Here is a 24,736-nt window from a genome sequence, read left to right as displayed (position 1 = left end):
ACAGTCTGGAAGCCTTTTTTTTTTTTTTTTAAAGATTTTTAAAATTTATTCATGAGAGACAGAGAGAGAGAGAGAGGCAGGCAGAGGGAGAAGCAGGCTCCACGCAAGGAGCCCAATGTGGGACTCGATCCCCGGTCTCCAGGATCACACCCTAGGCTGCAGGCGGCACTAAACTGCTGCGCCACCGGAGCTGCCCTGGAAAGCCTTTTTTTAATTCTAATTTAATCTGGTCAATACTTCAATTAACAGCAGAGTGTTTCCTTGAGCCACTAATTTTGGAAAGTGATTGTTTTCATACTCAACATATATATTGTCGTATCTCTTTTACCTTTGGATTAACAGGCTACTGCATGCTTTATATCTGAGATATAAATCTGATAAGATTCAAAACGAATAGACATTCATATGGTGTTTGATCGAGGTGTTTAATAAAAATGACATTTATTACATATTACTTTTATAATTCATAGAATATGGAAATTACAAGTATATTTGAGGTCCTTTAGCCCCTTTACCTTTTCAGTTTATAAATGCAAAAGAGAATTCAGGCCTAGGGGAGGTGGGGGGAATGGAGAGATGTTGGTCAAAGGGTACAGAGTTGCAGTTATGTAAGATGAGTAGGTCTATGGATCTAATGTTTGTGTGTGATGAATATAGTTAATAACACTGTATTGAATACTGGAAAACTGGTGCTGTCATCATACAAACCAGGTAACTGAAGAGATGGCTGCAGTGATCATTTTATCATATATGCATATTAAATCATGTCATACACCTTAATATATATAATTGTCATTCAAAATTTATTTTAAAAAGAAAAAAATACGGGTTTATATATGTTAAATGATTTACTCATGGTGGTTAACAGTTAGGTTAGTTGTAGGACCATAACTGGGTACACAGGTCATTCACATTCACCACAGTGTTCTTTGCAATATGTTTTGCCTTTTCTCATTTATAATGTATTTATGAAAGTTACTACAACATTTAAGTTCTGCTTTTCAGAATACTAAGAATATTTACCTTTATCTGACATGGAAAACTGTATTAATTAAAAAAAATCATAGTTGCTTTGCTCTAAAATGGAAGGCCATCATGCAGGAACTGAGCAGACTTAACAGGAGTTTCTTAAAGACAAGAATGAAAGACTTTAAGAACAGATCGTTCATTTTCCTATATATATCAAGTGCGTGTGCTCTTAGCATTTTCTGAAAATATTTGTGATAATTTAAACATGAATATACTTAAGTGTGTGAACAGCCATAAATGTGTGCGTCTGTGTGCATGTGTACATATGTTACATCTCAGACAAAAAAAATTTGATGAAATTTAGGAGATCTCATTTTCTTATAATCATGTTCTGACCTCTGTTCTCATTCACTGAAATTGTCTGTGTTCTTGTGCAGATCAGTGGGGAAGCACAGGAACTCTTTTCTGTCCGCCATGGCCCCATTCGAGCCGCCAGAATCCTGCCTGCTCCACAGTTCGGTGAGTGTAGCCCTTAGAAGAAACAAATCACCCCAGAGTTTCTCTTTTATTGCTCTTGGATTACAGACAGCGAGAATGATAACTGAAGTCTGTTCTCTAAGTGTCCATCTCTTTCCCACCCTCCCCACAAGATAAACTCTTGTTCTGTCCGTTGAGATGGAAATAGGTAATCTTAACCAGTTCAATATGGCCAGTCACATTCTACTGTGCTTTTGATTTGTCTTCATCCTCTTTGATCTCGATTTAGCCTCTGACTTTGCTGGCTCGCTCCTGAAGCCCTCTTCTCTCTTGGTTTCCATGGCATTGCTCTTACCAGATCCCTTCCTTGCTTATGGGGCTGCTTTTGTTAATGTTTCTGGCTTGGCTTCCTTCTGTGGGTATTCCCCGAGTCTTTGTTCTCACGTCTTTGCTCTTCTCGGTTATTCCTAACTTGCTTGGAGAGCTTGGTTTTCACCATCATCTCGCTAGTTGATGAGTCTGCTGTCTGCCTTCCCAGCTGTGTCAGAAGTACAGTTTCAGGCTCTGACCTCTGATCTCTAACAACAAATACTTCTTAATGCCTAATGTTGTATTTAAATATTGCATATGTTTTGTTTTTATTTAAAAAATCAAATACATGTTTAAATTAAACCTGCTATTTGGGTGCCCGAACAACTCCCGGCTCTTTAATGATCCAAGCTTTCTGTTGTGTTTTCTCATTTACTTGCCTGTGTTCACTCAGGAATGTTTTTGCACCAGCAATAAAAACACATTTTCATCTTATTTGCATACTTTAAAATCTTTTAAGAAAGAGGATATGAAAATATTTTAATTCTGTTATATTTTTAAAGTTTTTCCAGAAGTTGGGTAATCTTCCTTGTAATACTTCATTGAGCAGTTAATTCTCTAAACTGTAAGAATGCTATTTAACCAAAACTTACTACCATGTGCATTATGCATTGACCATATGCATAAGTAATGTCAGGGATTAATTTAGTGATTAAGTCTTTAATTGAAATGGAAGGGTGAAGTAACAAGGCAACAACATCCTGCAGTCACGTGGAGATTTTTCTCCTTGTTATTGGACTCTATGGTATATCCAGAGTTCAGCTGTCTCTCCTTTGCTCTCTCTCTCTTGTTCTGTCTTTTGTTGCATTTGAGTTTTGATGAAATCCTTTGATGAGGAGGATCGTGGAACATCTTTTTCCAGAAGGTTTTGGGAATAACCAGCTTTCTCTCTGATGGTTGGACTCAAGAACAACTTTATTATTAAAAGACTTTGCTAGGTCTTTGTTTCTTTTGTATGTAATTCACAGAGGCCGATTTTTCTTCCTTCAGATCATTTATGAAGGTTTTTTGTTTATGCCAGTTATTAATGTTCATTAATGTTCAGCTTTTCTCAACTTTGGGCAGAAATACTTCATGAGAGAGTATAAAACTATAAAAGTTAATATTGCTAGTAGAATTTGAGTATGTTTAATTTATTTTGTCTAGTTAACCAGTTTCTCTCTCTCCTATAATATACTTACTTTTAAAAATAGAATATTAGATTTGAAATGTAATTTCACATAGCTAAATGTTCTTTTTTTTTTTTTTAAAGATTTTATTTATGAGAGACACAGAGAGAAAGAGAGAGAGAGAGAGGAGAGAGAGAGAGAGAGAGAGGCAGAGACACAGACAGAGGGAGAAGCAGACTCCATGCAGGGAGCCTGACTCAGGACTCAATCCCGGGTCTCTAGGATCACGCCCCGGGCCAAAGGCAGCTCTAACCCGCTGATCTACCTGGGCTGCCCATAGCTAAATGTTCTTATACAAAAGTTACTTGTCACTGTATTTGATTAATTTTCTAGATTTGTTTTTACTGAAGTCCTACATGTGACTGATCACATAAAGTTTGTAATGGAAAATAGAACACGTCATCCCTCTCTTTAGCCTATTTTGCTTTGTGTGATCATTTTGATGGAGTAAGTCCTTTAGTAGCTTTGTGGTAAATTTTGTTTGAAGATGTCTCTATTCTTTTTAAATTCTTGTTTGGTAATTTGGCTGGTTAACAAATACTTGTTTGTAAATGATGTTAGTTGAGAATTTTGAAGGCATCAATCTAGCGTTATGGTTGAAGAGTCTGAAGCCATTTTGATACCTTTGTCTATGGTATGTTTTTCTCTAAGGGATATAGTAGAATGTTCTTTGTTCCTAGAGTTCTGAAACTTTATAATGTTTATTAATTCGTACATTGTCCTGGGCCCTTTCAGTGTGGGAATGCAAGTAGTATAGTTTAGAGAAAATTTCTTAAATTACTTTTTTGATTTCTTCTAAGTTTTCTTTGTTCTCTCTTTCTGGTACTTCTATTGCTTGGCTGTTAGACCTCCTAGAATGATTAATTTAGAAAAGTTGTTTTTTGGGACATCTGGGTGGCTCAGCAGTTTAACTCCTGCCTTCAGCCCAGGACATGATCCTGGAGTCTCGGTATCAAGTCCCATGTCAGGCTCCCTGCGTGGAGCCTGCTTCTCCTTCTGCCTGTGTCTCTGCTTCTTTCTCCGTGTCTCTCATGAATGAATAAATAAAACCTTTCTAAAAAAAGTTATTTTTCATGTTCTTTTGGGAGATTGTCTCAGTGTGGGTTACTAATTCTTCTGTTGAGTAATTCTTTCTACTATCATGTTTTCCTTATTCTTAACCTTCTCATACCCAACACCTTGCTCTCTCCCTCTCAGCTTGCTCTCCTCTTCCACTCTTCCTTCCCTCTCCCTATCTCTTCTTTCTTTCTTGGTGTAATTTACATAGCAATGTTACTAAATAGAATCCAATGATGTATAAAAAGAATTATATATCATGACCAAGTAAGGGATATTTCAGAAATAGAAGGTTGGTTAACGTTTGAAAATCAATCAGTATAATTCGTATTAATGAAACGAAGGAGAAAATCCATATAATCATCTTATTAGAAGTGGAAAAAAAACTTTGATAAAATTTAATAGTCATTTATGATTGAAAAACACTTTCAGCAGGGAGTCTGAGTGGCTCATTCGGTTAAGTATTTGACTCTTGATTTCAACTCAGATTGTGATCTTAGGGTCATGAGATCAAGCCCCTTGTTGGGCTCTGTGCTCAGCACAGAGTCAGCTTGACGATTCTCTCTCTCTCTTTCCCTCTGCCTCTCCCCATGTTTGCATGCTCTCTCTAAATAAAATCTTAAAAAAAAAACAACAACTTTCAGCAAATTAGGATAGAAAGAAACATTCTCAATTATAAAAATCTTCAGCTAACATCATACTCAGTAGTGATATATTAAATACTTTCCTTCTGAGTTTGGGATGTCTTCTGTTATGACTTGTATTTTATCTTTGAATGCAGGTCCCAGCCATTACCATAAGGCAATATTATATTCTAATATAAATACTGGAATGAAAGATATGAAATTGTCTTTATTCATTGATAATTTGATGGTATATATGTAAAATACAAAAGAATCTATAAACTTAAAATTAATAAGTAACTTTAGCACAGCTGTCATATTCCAGGTTCATTTGATCTTTTGTGAACTGATCCCCTCGCTGTGTATTTTTCCAGCATCATTTTTCATTCATCCTTAACCATTGTCCCCCATCTTCCCCTTCCTTGCTGTAAAGTACTCCTTTGTGATAGTTGTACTGAACTTCTTTCATTTCCTCAAATGATCCATCCTTCATAAGGTCATTTCATTGCTGTTTCATTTTCTAGAATTCTCATGTCCTTCTAACCTTTTTTGCCCTATATTAAATGTTAATAGTATGTGTTCTCCTAGGACATACTTTTTTAAAAATATTTATTTATTTATTTTAGAGGAAGTGAGAAAGAGTGAGTGTGTGCAGGGAGGAGGGACAAAGGAAGAGGGAGAGAGAATCCCAAGTAGACTCTGTATAGAGCATGGAGCCAACTGGGGGCTCAGTTCAGGGCTCAATCTCACGACCCTGTGATTATAACCTGAACAGGCTGAAACCAAGAGTCAGATGCTCAACCAGTTGTATCACCCAGGCACCCTGGGACTTACTGGTTTTTTGGTTTATTTTGTGTTGTTTTGTTTTTTCAGTTGTTCATTTGTCTCTTCCTAGACTTTTTTTTAAGGGTTTTTTTTTTTTTTTTCTCTTTTAATTATCGCTATACCCAGTGTAGAGTTTGAACTCATAACCCTGAGATCAGGAGTTGCATGCCCCATTGACTGAGCCAGCTGAGTGCCCCATATCTCTTGGTAGATTTGTAGTTTGTCTTCATATCTTAAGTGCCTCACCAAATACTTGATAAAAGGTGTTAATATTTGTTGAAAGTTGCTATATGGCATAATCTTTTGAAAATTCTGACCTGAAGAAAAATTTCCTTTCTGTAGGTATTTCTGTGGAAAGTCTTGTCCTTTAATTAAAAGTGAAAAACTGAAGGATTTGGACAGTATTTTATCCCACAGAAGGGAATATTAAATATAGTATTAAACATAGTAAAAATGGTTATTTACTTGTATCAACATAGTTTATGCTTTCCTACGTCTTGGTCACTATCAGTAATTGATTACTTTCTTAATGAACCCACCTGCTTTAGAATATTTTAGGACAGTGCTTCAGAAAACTATGACCCATCAGTTGGTATTCTTATATCAGATAAAAACTGTTACTATCCTTCAAATCTTTCTAGAACTTATTTCAAGTAAAGCAAATTCTTTGTATTTATTACTTTCCATAGCCATTGTGGTTTTTAGTATCTCAGTACTTCACATGTGAAATGAAACATATTAATATTTATGTTTAGAAAGTGAAAAATCACTTGATTCTGTGTTATCAGAGATAAACCTAGGGTTACCTCCTTCCTTCCCTTTCTTGCTTCCTCTAGGTACTGTGATACTTGTATTCACAGAGTATACATTTCCTGACTTTTTCCCTTAGCATCGTGAAATTAACTTGTAGCATTATGTTCAGGGTCTGATTCAAGTTCTTTTTTTTTAAATGATTTTTATTTATTTATTCATTAGAGAGAGAGAAAGAGAGAGAGAGAGAGGCAGAGACACAGGCAGAGGGAGAAGCAGGCCCCATGCAGAAGCCTGACATGGGACTTGATCCCAGGACTCCAGGATCATGCCCTGGGCCAAAGGCAGGCGCTAAACCACTGAGCCACCCAGGGATCCCCATGATTCAAGTTCTTTACATATGTTTCACATTTTGGCTCTTAGGTGTGTGTGTGTGTCTTTTTTTTTTTTTGTATAAACATTTATATTAATTTTAACTTTTCCTTTTAACAAGTTGTTACACACTTCTATATATGTGTCTATTTAAAAATATGAGGAATTATTTTCTTAGGATAACTCTTAGAAGGGAATTAATAACTGGGTCAAAGAATATATACATGTAAAATTTTGATACATATTGTAAAGTTGCTTCTTAGAGAGTATACTGTCATCTATACATGAAAATTCCTTTTTTCTTCAAGCCTGTCCTCTACGAACTTTTATGATTCTTTTTAGTCTTTTCATATCTGGTGGAGGAAAATCCTCTTCATTTGTAATTTTTTGGTCTTTGAGTGCTAGGGAAAGTGGACAATCTTCATATATTTGCTCTTTATTCTAATTAATGTCATGCTTGTTTGTACTCTTTGCTTTTATTGATTGAGCTCTTCATTGTTATTATTAGTGATATATTATTATGGATATGTATCCTATATATTTCATATATAGTTTGCCATTTGTCAGGTTATTTGGTGAAATCTATCAGTTTTTGTTTTATGTCTTTAGTTTCATGCAAATCTCTAGAATCAAAGAAAATATTTGCATATTTTATAACCATGTCTAACTTTAAATCATGACTATCCTTGAAAGTTGAATTACATTTTTTGTTATTTGTTTTATTTTAATATTTTCTTGATTGTTCCTTGCCAGCCTCTGATTTTCATAGTTTTTTTTTTTTGGGGTGGGGAATCTCTCCTTTATTATGGTCTTTCCCATACTATATGTGTTTCTTTGGAATCATGGGAACAGTAATTTACTAATCACCTCATCCTTTGCAGTGCTTTGCTTGATTATGTGGAATATAAATAGTGACCCAAAATGAATTTATTCTGTATTTGACAGAAGAGAAACCAGAACTCTACTTTTCTATAAAGTATATTTATCATTTATCAGTGATCAAATGAATAATGCTGTTTTTAACTCTAATAGAGCCTGTAACTCAATTAGGAGTTATATTAGCCTTGTACTCATGCTGTTTCCTTATTGGTTATGGAGAAAGATGATCATTTTGGTCTCAGACTTGAATCAGATTTCTTAGAAATGCAGATTCAATCTTATTCATTATTCTTAGGAGTCCAGTGTACTGAGTACCTGAACTCTCTTCATATGAGAATGTCTTAGAACTAATTCTTATAAGCTAGTATCTTTTTCTGAGAATAGGACTTTGGAGATAGTTTCCTCAGATGTCTCTGAGCCTAATTTCTGGTACTCATCCACAATACCAGGTAGCCAACCTGGCTTATTTCTTCTAGATTATTTCATTATTACTTCCTGCTGGAAAGGTACTGTTATTTATCGTCTTGCTAAGTAAGGAATTTGCAGTTTCATATCTCAAAATATTAAAAGGTTTCTAAAAAAATCCCTAAGATCCAACTCATTTTTTTATTACTGGAGTGTAAATGCCAAGTATTTTCTTAAACTTAAAATATTATAGCCTACCCATGCAGTCAAAAAAACCAGGTGTTGCTTTTTTTTTTAAACGATATAAATGGCTGAAGTTATTTTCCTAGAAATAAACCAGCAGAATAATTCTAGAATTGTTAAACTTTCTTCCATTTGCTTATTTTTGTAAATTTTCAAACACTTCTAGGTGTCATGTTTTCATTATTTTTCATAAAGTACAACTACCAGCCTCATCCTTTTCAAACAGATGTAAATGTGGTTTTTATCACAAAGTAGAGCTGTTTGTTTTTTCATCTGTGTGAATTTAGGAATTTTGATTAACTTCTCCAGAAGGGTTTGCTATATATATATATATTTTTTTTTTGCTATAAAATTCTAATGTTAAACAAGTAAATCCTGTAAACATAAAACATGAGCGTGCGCGTGTGCACACACACACACACACACAGTCTGTTCAACCAAGACACCAGCAACCTTCCAAAGTAGGCCAACTGACATTTGCTTACAGTCATTACCAGTATTTTGCAAAGAGGAAACAGGCTTATTGACATTTTAAATGGCCAAACTATGAGATTTAGGGCCTCCCTAATGTTTTCTGCTCTAATTACTTCTCAGTTTGGGGTGTGTGTGTGTGTGTGTGTGTGTGTGTGTGTGTGTTTTAAATAACACCTAGTCTTTATCATTGGGGCTTTTACTACTTGGAATCATTTAGGTTTTTACAAAATTTTGCTCCTGTGATTTAGGTAAATTATGACTGGAAACATAGGTTCTGTTCCTCTTAAATTTCTTTAATGTTTTTGGTTGGATAAACAGTGTTTCCAGGAGAGAATACCTGTGTTAGAAGTGCTATTTTTTTAGTTTTTTAGTTTTTGTGATGTCATGGGTGTTGAATCTGAGACATTGATCTAAAAGTATTCTTAGTTTATACCCATTTGAACCCTGTGATTAAGAGCTTTTCATATGTGGGCTGTAGTGAAAGGGAAGTGTACTGAACAGAGAGGAAGTTAATTTATAAATGAAGCGAATAATAATGCTTGATATTTTTCAGATGAAATTCTAGGTTGATTATATACATTATCATCACTTTACTGCTAGTCTGCAAAGGTGAGTACCATTACCCGGTTTGATAGGTAAGGAGACTAAAAGCTCAAAGAGGGTAATTGGCTGGCATAAAGACATACAGCTGATGGGTGGTAGAACTGGAATTTGAACTTTAAAGCTTGGCCTCTTAATCATTAGCCTCGCTGTGTCCATGATTACAGAGAAACACTTCTACCAAATCCAGTTGTTTCTAGTCTATGTCTCTGAAGAAATCAAACTGTTGTGTATTCACTGAAATATGTAAAAAGTAGCTCTGTTTCTCTGTATTTTCTTCCATTTTGAAAGTCTAAAATTTCTTCAGTTTCTTATTGTCTTCATTGTATTTGAAGTTGTTGGTTGTTCAGTCTAAAGGTGAAGAGCAATTAAAATAGTCAATAAGGGGCACGGATATATAGAAAAGCCATTATCCTACATAACAACATTTAAAATTTTAAACTGTCAGACTAGCGTATGTCACAAAAGCAGCTGTAGTCTATTCAAGTTACATTTACCTTAAATTAAATCAGCTGTTGAAAAGAAATGTTGATTCCCTTTTACAGGATTCCATATAAACTATTAAAAGTACATCAAAAGGGTTAGTGACGGATATCTCCAATCAGATAAAAACAAAGGTGTAACACGAAACAACTAAATTACATGTGAGCTTAATGATTCTGACCCAAATAAACAGACTTGTAATGGAGATGCTGATGATTATCAGTCCAGCTTAAATGCTTTTTACTGTAGAACTGTAAAGAAGAAGTGGGTGTCTTAGTGAATTGGACAAGTTGTGGTCTTGGAAATCTGTGTTCATTTATCATAACACATTCCTAGGTGTGAAAGTGAAAACTCATAATTTTCTAAGCATAGTTATTATAAAGTAAGCCTTTAAAAATTCATCTTTTAAAGGTTTTATTTATTTATTTTTTAAAAGATTTTATTTCTTTATTTGAGAGGGAGAGAGGACCTGTGTGTGTACTTGAGCTGGGCATGAGGGGCAGAGGGCGAGAGAAAAGCAAACTCCCTGCTGAACAGGGAGCCAGATGTGGAGCTCGTCCCAGGACCCAGGGATCATGACCTGAGCTGAAGGAACATGCTTAACTGACTGAGCCACCTAGGTACATTCATTCATTCATTCATTTATTTATATTTATTTATTTATGAGTGCAAGCCAGAGGAAGGGCAGCGGGGTGGGAGGGGGAGAGAGAGAGAGAGAGAGAGAAAGAAAAAAAGAAAGAAAGTAAGAAAAGAAAAGAAAAGAAAAGAAAAGAAAAGAAGAAAATCTCTAGCAGACTCTGTGCTGAGTGCAGAGACTGGTGGGGCCGGATCTCACAACCCTGAGAGTGTGACCTGAGCAGAAACCAAGAGTCAGACACTTAACCAACTGAGCCACCTAGGCACCTCAGAGAATTCATCTCTTTTGAGAAATAACTTACATACAACAAAACTCATGGACTTTAGGTATATAATTTGAGTTTTGTCAGATGGATGCAGTTATATAGCTACCAGCACAATCAGAATACAGAGCCTTTCTATCCCTGTAAAAAGTCCCTTTTCCAATTTAAACCTACTAAAATGGCTGTGTACAAGAGAGATAACACATGTTGGTGAGGATGTGGACTCCTTGGAATTGTCATATGTTACTATGAAAATGTTAAGGTAGTACAACCGCTGGCATGGTTTTTTAAGCATGGCAATATTTTTAAGCATGGCAATTCCTTAAAAATATTAAATATGAAATTACCAAAGAGCCAGCAATTCTACTTCTAAGCATGCAACCAATAAAAGTGAAAACATACCTCTACACAGAAATTTGTATGTGAATATTTATAGCTGCTCAGTTCACAGTAGCTGAAAAGTGGAAACAACCCAAATATCTATCTACTGATAAAGAAAATGTGGTATAACCATGCAATGGAATATTATTTGGCCACAAATAAATGACGTTGTGATAAATGCTACAACAGGGACCTTGAAAACATCATGCTAATAAGTAAAAGAAAGCATCCGCAAAGGGCCATAATTTGTTGACTTCATTTATATGAAATATCCAGAATAAGCAAATCCATACAGAAGGCATGTTAGTGGTTGAGAGACTATGAGAGTTTGAGGAATGATTGTTAATGTACACTGGATTTCTTTTTTCGTGTAATGAAAACAGTCTGCAGTGAATTGTGATGGTTGCATAACTCTAAATATACTAGAAACCATCGAATTGTACATATTAAATTGGTGAAATGTATTTGTGTGAATTACATTTTAATTAAGTTCCTTAAAACGAAAGTTGCCTTGTCCTTTGTGCCCCTTACCTCCCCACACCTGGAGCACCAGCAATGACTAATATAATTTATGTCACTATTGTTTCTGCCTTTCTAGAATTTGAAAAAATGAAATATGTAACATTTATATGTGCTTGGCTTCTTTCACTTCACATAGTGCTTCTGAGAAGCATCTATGTTGCGTGCTTCAGTTGTTCATTCCCTTTAAAAAAAAAAAAATCTGAGTATTATTCCATTGCCCAGATGTACTGTAATTTGTTTTTCCTTTCACCAGTGAATGGACATTTGCATTGTTTTCAGTTTTGCCTCAGCATAAAGTAGTTGCTTGGAGATACAAATTTTAACTTCTCTTGAGTGAGTAGTTAGGAATGCGATTACTAAATCATGTAGTAAGTGTAGGTTTATCTTTGTAAGAAAAGGCCCAGCTGGGGACACCTGGGTAGCTCAGCATCTGCCTTGGCTCAGGGCGTGATCCCTACATCGAGGTCCCTTCATGGAGCCTGCTTTTCCCTCTGCCTATGTCTCTGGCTCTCTCTGTGTCTCTCATGAATAAATAAATAAAATCTTAAAAAAAAAAAAGAAATTGCCCAGCTCTTTTCCAAAGTGGCTATATTTTTTACATTCCCACTAACAATGTTCCACTTATGCTAATAACTAATGATATTGATCTTTCTTGTGTAAATTTGCTATTTTATTATTTTTTATAAAAGTATTGGAATTTATTGCCATGTTTTAATAGTATTTTATTATTTAGTTGTAAGAGAACTGTATATAGTCTGGATACATGGCCTTTTTTAGATATGTGTAAAATATGTACAAAAATTTTGTCCCTTTATGTGATTTACCTTAATGATATTTTTAAAAATAGACTACTTTTTAGAGCATATTTAGGTTCATAGCAAAATTGAGAGGAAGGTACAGAGATTTCCCTTATACCCTTACACATGCATATCCTCCCCCATTATCAACATCAACACCAACACAGAGGGTACATTCAGGTTTCTCAAGAGCAAACATTTTTAATATTCAAAAGTTTTTACATTAAAATTTTAAAATTCATTTTTATTTATTTATATATTTTTTAAAGATTTTATTTATTCATGAGAGACATAGAGAGAGAGAGAGACAGAGACATAGGCAGAGGGAGAAGCAGTCTCCATGCAGGGAGCCCGATGTGGGATTCATTCCCAGGTCTCCAGGATCATGCCCTCAGCTGAAGGTAGGTGCTAAACACTGAGCCACCCAGGCATCCCTAAATGCATTTTAAATTTCCGATTTACTGAGTTTTTAAAAATAGGCTGCCATTGTTGTGTTTCCTTTTTTTCAGTTCAACACATTTTCTAGCTTACCCTGTGATTTTGTCCTTGACCTATGGACTGTTTAAAAGGATGTTGTTTTGTTTTTAAATTTAAGAGATTTTCCTGAGGTCTGTTACTGATTTCTAATTTAATCCCATTATCATGAGAAGACATAGTTTATATGATTCTGATCTGTTAAGTGTCTAAGAGTTGTGTTATGACAGACTATGGCCTATCTTGTCATTCATCTCTATCCTTAGGAGTTGTCTTTCTGCTGATTCTATCAGTTGTGGAGAAAGGGTTGCTGAAATCTTCCATAATAATTGGGTATTCTGATTTTACCAATTTTTGCTTTATGTATTTTGCTGCTCTGTTATTGAGAGCAAAAACATTTAGGATGGTGAAGTTATCTTTGTGCATTGATCAGTTTGTTGTTACTGAAATCCCTGGTGATGTTCCTTGTCCTGAAACCTAATTTTCTCTTTTTCTTTTTTTTAATTTATTTATTCATGAGGGACACACAGAGAGAGAGAGAGAGAGGCAGAGACACAGGCAGAGGGAGAAGCAGGCTCCATGCAGGAGCCTGATGTGGGACTTGAACTCTGGTCTCCAGGATCACGCCCTGGGCTGAAGGCGGCGCTAAACCACTGAGCCACCAGGGCTGCCCCAGAAACCTACTTTTTTCTGTTATTATTTTAGACATTTTTGCTTTCTTTAGACTGGTATTGGCATGATATATTTTTTGTGATCTTTTTACTTCTAATCTTTGGTTTTCTTTGTATGTAAAATGCATTTATATGGGCAGCATATAATTGTTACTTTTTTAAATACAATATTTCATTGTTTTTTAAGTTTGTCTTTTAGATCATTTATATTTAATGTGTGTATTAATGGGAATTGATTTAATTCTGTCATTTCACTGTTTTCTCTTTTTCCTATGTGCCCATTGTTACTTTTTCTTATCTCTCTGTCTTTTGGACTGAGTATTTTTATAACTCTATCTCTTTCCTTTATTGTATCTACTAATTATGTTTCTTTGTTTTGTTTTTATTCATTCTTTAGGATTTATATGTATCTTTAACACATTATTGCATACCTTCAAGTAATATACCATTTCACATACTGGATTAAAATCTTAAAACAACAACAAAAAACTTTGTTTAAAAATGGTCATATGACTTAAATAGATATTTCTCCAAAGAAGGTATAAAAATGAAAAAAAAAAAAAAAAAAAAAAAAAAGAAGGTATAAAAATGGCTCATAAGCACATGAAAAGATGCTTAACATCATCGTTAGGAAAATGCAAATCAAAACCATGATAAGATACCACTTCATACCCATTAGGATGGCTATTATTAAGAACAAAACAAAACATAGCAAGTGTTGGTGAGGGTATGGAAAAATTGGAACCCGTGTGTTTAGTGTAACCACTTAATAGTGTAGCCACTATGGAAAGTGGTATGGTAGTTTCTCAAAAGCAGTGGATTTATGAAAAATTGTGGTTATTTATATAAATATAAAAAATAGAATATATATTTATAAATATATATATATTTAAGATTTATTTACTTCCTTTAGAGAGAGAGAGCATATGTGTGTGAGGGGAGGGACAGAGGGAGAGAATCTTTAAGCAGACTCCCAGCTGAGCATGATGCGTGACACAGAACTCAGTTCTACAACTCATGAGATCACGATCTAAGCCAAAACCAAGAGTTGGATGCTCAACTGACTGAGCCAGCTAGGTGCTCCTAGAGTTTATGTGTTTATTTATTTATTTTTCCCCTAGACTTTATTTTTTATTTTTATTATGTTTTTGAGAGAGTAAGAGAAATTGAAAGAACGAGTTGGGGGAAGGGCAGAGGATGAAGAAGACTCCCTGCAGAGGAGGGAGCCTATCTTGGGACTTGATCTCAGGATCAGGACCTGAACCGAAGGCAGATACTTAACTGACTGAGCCACCCAGGCACTCCCCTGGACTTTACTTTTTTAAGAGCAGTTTTAGATTTACAGAAAGATTGGAAAGTACAGTGAGTTCCCATATATTTCCTGAATATACGTGGATTGCACCACAACCTTGTCAGCATTTGATGTCAGTGCTTTGGATTTTTTGGCCCTTCTACTATCTGTGTAATGGTATCTCATTTTAATTTGTTTTTCCCTAATAACATATGATGTGGAACAGCCACATAAGCTCTTTTCATAGGCTTATTTGCCATCTGTATATCTTCCTTGGTAAGGTGTCTGTCAGGTCTTTATCCCAGGTTGTTTATTTTCTTACTGTGGAGTTCTAAGAGTTCTTTGTATTATTTTATTTTATTTTATTTTATTTTATTTTATTTTATTTTATTTTATTTTATTTTATTTTTATTTTTATTTTTTTTAAAAAGAGGGTGTTCAAAATTTTTTTAATTTTAATTTTAATTTATTTATGATAGAGAGAGAGAGAGAAAGAGAGAGGCAGAGACACAGGCAGAGGGAGAAGCAGGCTCCATGCTGGGAGCCCGACGTGGGACTTGATCCCGGGACTCCAGGATCGCGCCCTGGGCCAAAGGCAGGCGTGAAACTGCTGAGCCACCCAGAGATCCCCTCTTTGTATATTTTAAATAACAGCCCTTTATCGCATAAAAATCAAATGTGATATATATATATATGTAATATATACATTATATAGGATATATATATATCATATATATTTTTTCAGATATTTTTTCCCAGCCAGTGACTTGTCTTATTCTCTCAACACTGTATTTTCCAGATCATATTCAAATATGTTTTCTTTCTTTTCTCTATTTTAGCTCACTTCATGCTGTTTCACAACTCATTGAAGCTCTGTTCATTTTTTCAGTCTTTTCTCTCCTTTTGTGTTTCCAGTAGTTTCTACTGCTGTCTCTTCATGTTTCCTCATCTTTTGCCCTAAAGTATCTAATATGTTGTTAGAACTTATCTAGTGTATTTTTCATTCTTAGAAGTGTGTGTTTATCTGTATGGAGAGATCTTCCATGTGCTTTTAATATGCTCATACTCTACTTTCTTGAATATATGGAGTACGTTTTTCACAGCAGTTTAAATGTCAGTTTATTCTGTTGATTGTTTTATCTCCTTATTATGGATCATATTTTTTTGCTTATTTGTATGTCATGAAATATTTGTTTGGATGCCACATATTGTAAATTTTATGTTGCTCAGGGCTGGTATTTTTGTATTCCTTTAAGTATTTTGGGGCTTTGTTCTGGGATACTTGACTTAAATTACTTGACTTTTTGTTTGGTATGTTTGGAACAGCCTTAATTCTAAGGCAGACGTGTGTAAACATCTTCTTAAAGGGCCAGATCAGAAATATTTTAGGCTTTTTGGCCATATAGTATCTGCCATCACTATTCATCTCTGCCATCATAGTGCAAAAGCAGCCATTGGCAGTACCTAAATAAATGAGTAGTATGTTGGGGCATTCATGGAGGATTACTGTCCTGTGTTGCCTAATGTCCAATGTATGGAAAATGCCTTTTCATACATTTTATCTGTTTCTTAATTTCCAGCAGGTGGGTAAATTTACTCCCTATTACTTCATTATGTCTGCATATGGAAGTTCAGCATTTTGCTCTTCCTTCCTTCCTTCCTTCCTTCCTTCCTTCCTTCCTTCCTTCCTTCCTTCCTTCCTCCCTCCCTCCCTCCCTCCCTCCCTCCCTCCCTCCCTCCCTCCCTCCCTCCCTCCCTCCTTCCTTCCTTCCTTCCTTCCTTCCTTCCTTCCTTCCTTCCTTCCTTCCTTCCTTCCTTCCTGTTTTTAAATTTTTTTAGAGAGGGAGAGGGGAAGGGCAGAAAGAAAGGGAGAGAGAGAGAATCTTAAGCAGGCTTCACATCTAGCTTGGAGCCCTGTGTCAGCTCAGTCTCAGGACCTTGAGATCATGACTTGAGCCAAAATCAAGAGTCTCATGCCTACCTGACTGAGCTATCCAGGTGCCTCTCTTAAAAAAAATTAAAAATGTATTTATTTATTTTAATTTTCAATTTTTTTAGGAGGGGAGGGAGAGGGAGAAGGAGAATCAGAAATTCTAAGTTTTGGATAATTTTTCTTAAGATTGTTTAGAACAGCACCTAGTACATAGTAAAAGCTCCAGGTGAATTTTTGTGAATGAAGCAAAGAAATAAATTGGATTTGGATTTTATTTGTATAATAGTTAAAAACGTAATGTATCTTTAGAGAGGTTGAATCTCAGATCCTTTAAAAGTTGCAAGTATTATATAGGATATTTTAGAGGTATTGTAGCCTTAATTGTGCTTCCTTTTCTCTGGTGCTAGATGCAGGAGCAAAAGAAAATGATAAAAACACCAAGGGAGTCCTTTATTTCTTTTGGTCTCATGAATAGGTAAAGGAGGCTTAAACTTTCCTTCCCCTTTTACTATCACCAAGGGACTACTGTGATTCTTGGCTTTCAGAGAATGGCATCTTTTTTTTTTTTTTCTTGTGATGCTTTTAGTCTTAAAAATGAGAGGATTGAGCCTCAGCTGTTATCATTTGAAGTATCTTGTTGGCACCTACTGTTTAACTTAGGTTTCCTTGAAAATTTCCCTCTTGTTACTGTTACTGTGCCTTACAGTTTTTAATGTGTATATAGGTTTACTTTGGGAATGTTTTTGAATTTCCATTTTTTTTCACTTGTGTAACATGGAAAGAATCTAATTTGAGGTCAAGTGAATTTATATAGGTTTATATTTAACAACAACAACATGTGAATGAACTAATCAAAACTCTAGTTTTAAAATGTGAAAAACAAAAATAGAACTCTAGTGTATATGTTTGCCTGGGTAAGGACCACAAAATTTAGGAGAATGGCTAACTGGTAGTGGGTGAGTGACAGGGTTTAGAATGTATGAATCTATATAAGTCAATGGAAATTATTGGTAATGTTTTACTTCTCATCTTGGGTGGTGGGTTCATAGATGTTTAGTATGTTATTAAAACATAAAGGAGAGGTTCAAGCATTCACCATTGAAAAAAGTAAACCAGGAATTATTAATGGTCTAGTTCTTTGTACTCAGTCCCTTGGGTAGAGTGGAGAAAGATGCAAGCAATAGAAACTGAATATAGCAGTCTTTTCTGGGGCTGAAATGGAAATCAGAAATGAGAATTATAAACTTAAAAAAAAGGGAAGGATATTTCTCTCTGTATGTATTTTGCCTTGAGAGATTTATTTTATTTTTTTGCAGAATAATATATTCCTTAATTTGTTAATGTTTTAAATTTAGTAGTATTAAATCAGTTCTTTGTTTTAAAAGTGTGTGTATTTATGTATGTATATACATGTGTATATATGTGTGTGTGTGTACTTTTTTTTTCCTAACTAGAATAGTGACAATGTATTATATTGAGCTAACATCTGCTCTTGGTATTTTTCTTCATATTATTGAAAGAGCCACTGAAATATCTCAAATTGATCTTCTAACCTGCATATCAAAGTTTTAAATGTAATTAATATCCTTTTTTCGAACCTACCTCACAGAACTCTCATGAGGAGAAATGAAGGAAAGTATAATTGTTCTTAAATGATTTTTTAAAAAGTAATCTCTATACCCAATGTGGGGCTTGAATTCACAACCCTGAGGTCAAGAGTTGCATGTTCCCCTGAGCCAGCCAGATGCCCCAGAAGTAAAGTATAATTAAAAAAAATTTTTTTCACTGATAAAGTGGCTAAAATGAACCAGGTATCAAGAGGGAGCCCCAATGATTTCTACTTCACTACTGATAGGAGAAAAGAAGTAGCTCCAGAATTCTTAGTGTCTCCACCATCACCATTTCCCCCTTCCCCTCTTACACTCAGTGTTGCCATCATTATCTTGAGATCATGGGAACTAAATTTCTTATGTCCTTTATCCTTGTGTAACTCAATCACCATGAAAAGACTAAAAGTCCTCTCTCATCCTTACACTCTCTGCATATAGCATTCACTTGTCAGACTTTTCAGATCTCTCTATTAATTCCCCTTTTACTTCTACTACTCACCTCAACTCCTGAAACTTTTTCACTAGGTCCTCTAGAAGTCACTAACTGTCATTTGCAAAATCTCCTATATCCTTAAATAACCTCTTTTACAGTGTTCTTTTCCTTTCTCCATGTTGCAGTCTTTCTTACTTATTACCTTTAGATTTTTGAAGATTAAATTTTTATTTTGTGGTTTTATGTATTACCACTCTTCACATTTCTAATAGCTGATAATGTTGAACATCTTTCATATGCATCCTTGAAATACCTGTATCTCTTTGGCAATAAGTCTAGTTATGTCTTTTGCCAATTACTGTTGAATTGGGGGAGTTCTTTACATATTTTGTATTCACATCTGTTCTTGGATGTATGATTTACAAATACTTTTTTTCTATCTATGGCTTATCTTTTCATCTCAGTTTAAATAAAGTCTAGTTAATTTGTTTTCAAATGAAAGGATTATTTCCTCAGGAATATTTTGGCATAAAGTAGTAGAGATCCCTCTACGTATTATTAACTTTGATACTCTGTATTTGGTTCTTGTTTCTCAGATATTGTTATGCATGGGGAAATTGGTCTTACTCAGCAAGAACTCTCTGTTTTTTAGCAAGATTTATCTCTTTGCAGTCTGCAAATCGTTAAAGGAACTGGATAAATCCCAAAGTTTCCTAGCTGATATAGTTGATCCCCGGGTGTTATAAGAGGTTTTACATCTCTTTAGGAGTATATAATTACCTCATGTAAAAAGACCAACCCTAGCATTTGACCAGGCAGTATCATTCTTTTGGCTAGAATTGAATGATTCATGTATGTGTGTTGGGTGTTTGCTATAAGTAGTATATGGTTGATGGGCAGATAAACTCTGGGCTATGTTCATGTTAACACACAATTATTATAAAATTTGTGTCTGAAGTAGTTTTTTTTCTAGGCAGATATTGAATAAACACCTAAATGTATTATTTTTTTTTACAGTATACTTTTTGGTTAATATAGTATTAGGGTTTTTAATTTGTCTTAATGGTGTCTTGACTCTAACCATATTATTCTATCACTTCTAATAGAGCTTTTCTAAATCATGCAAAGATGGTGCAATGGTCTTTAAAAAGTATTCTTGGTAATATAACTTGAAGCCTGGAATTAATTGTGTTGCCTCCATCCTTTCTTTATTTGTTTTGTTTTCTTGATTTCTTTTTTTTTTTAAGATTTTTATTTATTTAAAAAAAAAAAGATTTTTATTTATTTATTCATGAGAAACACACAGAGTGAAAGAGGCACAGACAGAGGCAGAGGGAGAAGCAGGCTACATGCAGGGAGCCTGATGTGGGACTCGGATCACGCCCTGGGCCAAAGGCGGCGCTAAACCGCTGAGCCATCTGGAATGCCCATTTTCTTGATTTCAAGATTGCATTGGCTATTTGGGGTCTTAAGTGGTTCCATGCAAATTTTAGGACTGTTTGTTCTAGTTCTGTGAAAAGTGCTATTGGTATTTTGATAGGGGTTGCATTAAATCCGTAGATTGCTTTGGGTAGTATAGACATTTTAACAATATTTGTTCTTCCATCCATGAGCATGGCAAGTCTTTTTCTTTATGTTCTCTTCAATTTCTTTCACCAGTGTTTTATAGTTTTCAGAGTAGAGGTCTTTCACCTCTTTGGTTAGTTTATTCCTAGGTATCTTATGGTTTTTGGTGTAACTCTAAATGGGATTGATTCCTTAACTTCTCTTTCTGCTGCTTCATTATTGGTGTATAGAAATGCAACTGATTTCTGTATGTTGGTTTTGTATCAGCTTTGCTGAATTTGTGTATTAGTTCTAGCAATTTTTTGATGGAGTCTTTAAGGTTTTCTACATACAGTATCATGTCATCTGCAAAAAGTGAAAGTTTGGCTTCTTCCTTGCTAATCAGCAAAGATGCCTTTTGTTTCTTTTTGTGTCTGATTGCTGTGGCTAGGATTTCCAGTAGTATGTGGAATAAAGGTGGTGAGAGTGAATTCATGAAACTATCCTGTGTGTAATGTGTCCTTGAAGTAATAACTTTTTCCTTTTTTTAAGTTCATTCCTTTAATTTTTAAAAATGAGTAAGCAGAAAATCGTGTGCCCTTTGGATACCCAATAAAAACGTTCATTATGTAAAACAGTACCACCTTTTTCATTTTTAAGTAATTCTGTAAATATCTCAGAAAGGATGTATTGTTTCTAATGAATATCAAAAAAGTCACCACAGTGACATTTCCCCTGCCTCCATGTCTCCCACCCCACCCCACCCCAAAGTTGCCCAAATACTAGTAGGAAATTACAAAAAAAAAAAAAAAAAGAGCAAAAGCCCTCCCTCTGCCCTGCCCCATGAGTAGTATCAGGTGAGTGAAAGTTTAAGTGCCACAAGTACAATGCAGTGTGCCCCTAGCGAGACCTGAGAGCTGTAGGTGGAGAACCAGTAGCAGCAGCAGTGGGGAGTCTCCCTTGGGAGATGGGTAGACAAGGACAGACACAGCAGAAGGCGCAGCACGAAGCCCGAGCCTCCTGGGTCCACTTCCTGGGTCCACCAGATGAGACAGCTCAGGGAGAGCCAGGCAGGCCTGTGCAGTGTGTGCAAAACGGGGACCAGAACCAGGCTTCCCAGCCTGCCTGGTGGGCACCGGGCATCCCTTTTAGCAAACTCGGGTTTCACCTGGGTGCTGGCCAGACCAGAGAAGCTGTCCGTTTGGAAAGTTCTGGGTGAATCAAACATGTGGGTTCCCCACAGGAAACTAAAGCCTTAGTTTAGAGACAGCTCTTGTTTCCACCAAATAAAACTGGGGACATAAAGGAAAAGGAGAAAGAATGTACCTTCCCAATATTTGTAAACATGTGTAGAAGCATATGGGAATAGAGCTTTTCCTAATTCAATAAAAAAGCATTCCTGTTGGATATTTAATGTATAGGCTCTGACATGATTATTAGAACATGGCATATTACAGTATTTTGGGGAAAAGAATAATTAATTAATTAGGTAATTAATTAATTTTTGAGGGGGAAGGAGCAGAGAGAAAGAATCTTAAGCAGGCTCCACGCCCAGCACAGAGCCAGTCACAGGGCTTGATATCACAACCCTGAGATCATGACCTGAGCTGAAATCGAGTTGGACATTTAACTGCCTAAGCCACCCAGGTGGCCCAAGAATCATATATTTTAAAAAGTTGACATTTGTTATTTTGGCACTTTAGGTAGCTTTTCACACACATAAATTTATTGGGGCTGAAAGTAGGCCTTTTAATATTAATTTTTGATTATTTATTTATTTATTTATTTATTTATTTTAAAGATTTTATTTATTCATTCATAGAGACACAGAGAGAGAATGAGAGGCAGAGACACAGGCAGAGGGAGAAGCAGGCCCATGCAGAGAGCCTGACGTGGGACTCAATCCAGGGTCTCCAGGATCACGCCCCGGGCTGCAGGTGGCACTAAACCGCTGCGCCACCAGGGCTGCCCTGATAATTTATTTAGAAGATAGTTTCTCTTAAACTCTATGGCCTAGAGTTTCCTGTTATAAGTTGTAGCCATTCTAAGCGCCAAAGGATGATATAATGTAGTGATCAGAGCATATTAACAGCTTTTGTTGCTTCTAATTTCTATGTTAGGGTCCTTTGTATCTTTCTCAGAATTGTGACTCAATGTGGTATTTTTTGAGATATACTCCTAAGCTAATTATATGGTATCTATATATATGTTTTGTTAGACATACGTAGAAATAGTCTAAATATTGGCCTTTTAATTTTACCACCATGTTTAAATCTTTTTTTTTTTTAATTTTTGGGATTTTAAGTCATCTCTCCCAAAGAGTTTCCGTCTTCTTGTTTTTGCTCTTGAATTTGTTCTATCTTACTTGGAACATATTTCCTCATATTCTCTCTTCTTATTCTCACCTTTCTTTTTTTGTAGTCTTTAAAAATTAAAAAAAATTATAAAAACGAATTACATATAGTTATACATGTATATTTCTTTGCATGTGTATTCCTTAATTCCATCTCTTTTCTTCATTAGGGACTATGTTAACAATTGGTATACATGTTTCCAGGGTTTTTTTAGGTGTGATTTTTTTTTTTTTTTTTACTTTATTACAGATTACTTAAGTTATTGGATCACAGAATTGTTGCCTTTATACAATTCTGGAAAATTATCTGCTTATCCCTTTGAATATCAATATATTTAATTCTTTCCATCGTTCTTCTGTCATTACCTTTACCATGTTCCACATAGAAATTTCTGTCAAGAATGCAACACCAGAGGAATAACCTAGCTAGAAAACAGGCTAACTTTCACAAAAGGAAAAGAAACCCATATCAGCTACTTTTTGGTTTTGTTTTTGCCTTAAATAAGAACTGAAGATTAAGGATGAGCAACACATGAAGACAACAGTGTTTAAAAAGCAAATAGAGGATCCCTGGGTGGCGCAGCGGTTTAGTGCCTGCCTTTGGCCCAGGGCGCGATCCTGGAGACCCGGGATCGAATCCCACGTCAGGCTCTCGGTACATGGAGCCTGCTTCTCCCTCTGCCTGTGTCTCTGCCTCTCTCTCTCTCTGTGTGACTATCATAAAAAAAAAAAAAGTAAATAGACTGCTAGGGGAGTCTTTAATTATATGTGGAATAGTGTGTTATTTGAAGATATATTTGCATTTCCCTGATGATGAGTGAAATAACTTAGACATATATACTGCAAACTCTAGAGCAACTAATGAAAAAAAAGGAGGAACAAACAACAAAAACCAAACAAGTGGAGTTCATCAGACAATAGAAGAGATAAAATGGAATATTAAACAAGACTTAGTTAATCCAAAAGAAGACAAGACCTAATTATATGCAGTCTATAACAAATAAATGTTAAATATAAAAATATAAAGATACGAATATATTTAAAGTAATCAGATGGTAAATTAATACATGTAGAATCTAATCATAAGAAAGTTTAAGTTCTGTTTTAACATTGGGTAAAGGCTTTAGAGCAAGTATTTCCAGGCATGAAGAGGGATATTTCATAATGAAAAAAACATCAGTTCTTTGGAGGTCAGGACAATCCTAAATGGCTATTCATTTAACAACAGAGGTTCCTTTTTTTTATTTTTTTATTTTTTTAAATTTTTATTTATTTATGATAGTCACACAGAGAGAGAAAGAGAGAGAGGCAGAGACATAGGCAGAGGGAGAAGCAGGCTCCATGCACCGGGAGCCCGATGTGGGATTCGATCCGGGGTCTCCAGGATCGCGCCCTGGGCCAAAGGCAGGCGCTAAACCGCTGCGCCACACAGGGATCCCCAAGAGGTTCCTTTTTATTGGAATTTAAGTTGGTGTTTTTTTTTTTTTTTTAACAAATCACCCACGTACCTTGTTTTAAATGTCAAATAACCAGAGCTTGACAAAAATTAGTCATCCCGTACTTCATACAGGATGTGAAGACCCCAAGTGTGTGTCATACAGAGTGTGAAGTCCTCAAATTGGAAAGGAGAGTTCGCATATCTGGGTGACTTAAAGAAGACTGCTAGTAAGGCTGAGGCAGAATGGGTGAGGAGTATTAAGTGACAGACGAGAGTGAAATAAATGAGGAACCAAAGGATGTAGGGCTTATAAACCATAAGTATTCTTGGATTTTACTTTCCATCTCTCAGTGAAATAGGAAGGCCACTAGAGGATTTTGAAAATTAGATCAATCAGACTTGCATTTTTATAGCATCATGCTATCTGCTGTGTGGAGAATAGAGGGTGGGGTATAGGGCTTTATATTCTTCAGTTTTGGAAAATTCTTACTATTATTTATAATTTTCTTCTGTTTTCCCTATTCTCTCTTTTTGGAACTCTTACAAGTTAGATGTTGAGCATGTATAACTCTCACTTAATTTTTTTTTTAATCCATTTGTTTTATTTTTTGGGAAGGATTTGTTAAATTTATCCTCCATTCTGTTGAGTTTAACTTAAATAATCTTAAAATTGTAAACATTATTTGACTTTGATA

The 24,736-nt window shown here is 35.3% G+C and overlaps 1 protein-coding gene across 14 annotated transcripts in view; it reads left to right on the top strand.

Moving 5' to 3' along the window:
* The window catches only part of BCAS3 (BCAS3 microtubule associated cell migration factor), a 591,457-nt gene that overhangs the window by 50,395 nt on the left and 516,326 nt on the right, over positions 1-24,736 (top strand). For all 14 annotated transcript variants that reach the window (XR_007413014.1, XR_007413013.1, XR_003133737.3 and 11 more), the window contains exon 6: positions 1,407-1,488. Coding sequence is in view for 11 of the 14 variants with exons in the window: in XM_025440686.3 (XP_025296471.1) it covers positions 1,407-1,488 (82 nt within the window). In the remaining 3 variants the exon portion in view is untranslated. The remainder of the gene's footprint in view (positions 1-1,406; positions 1,489-24,736) is intronic.

This window comes from Canis lupus, chromosome 9 (genome assembly GCF_003254725.2).
Source record: "Canis lupus dingo isolate Sandy chromosome 9, ASM325472v2, whole genome shotgun sequence".
Lineage (NCBI taxonomy): Eukaryota > Metazoa > Chordata > Mammalia > Carnivora > Canidae > Canis > Canis lupus.
The sequence above is the reverse complement of the archived record's forward strand: the minus strand, read 5'-3'. Positions and strand labels throughout refer to the sequence as shown.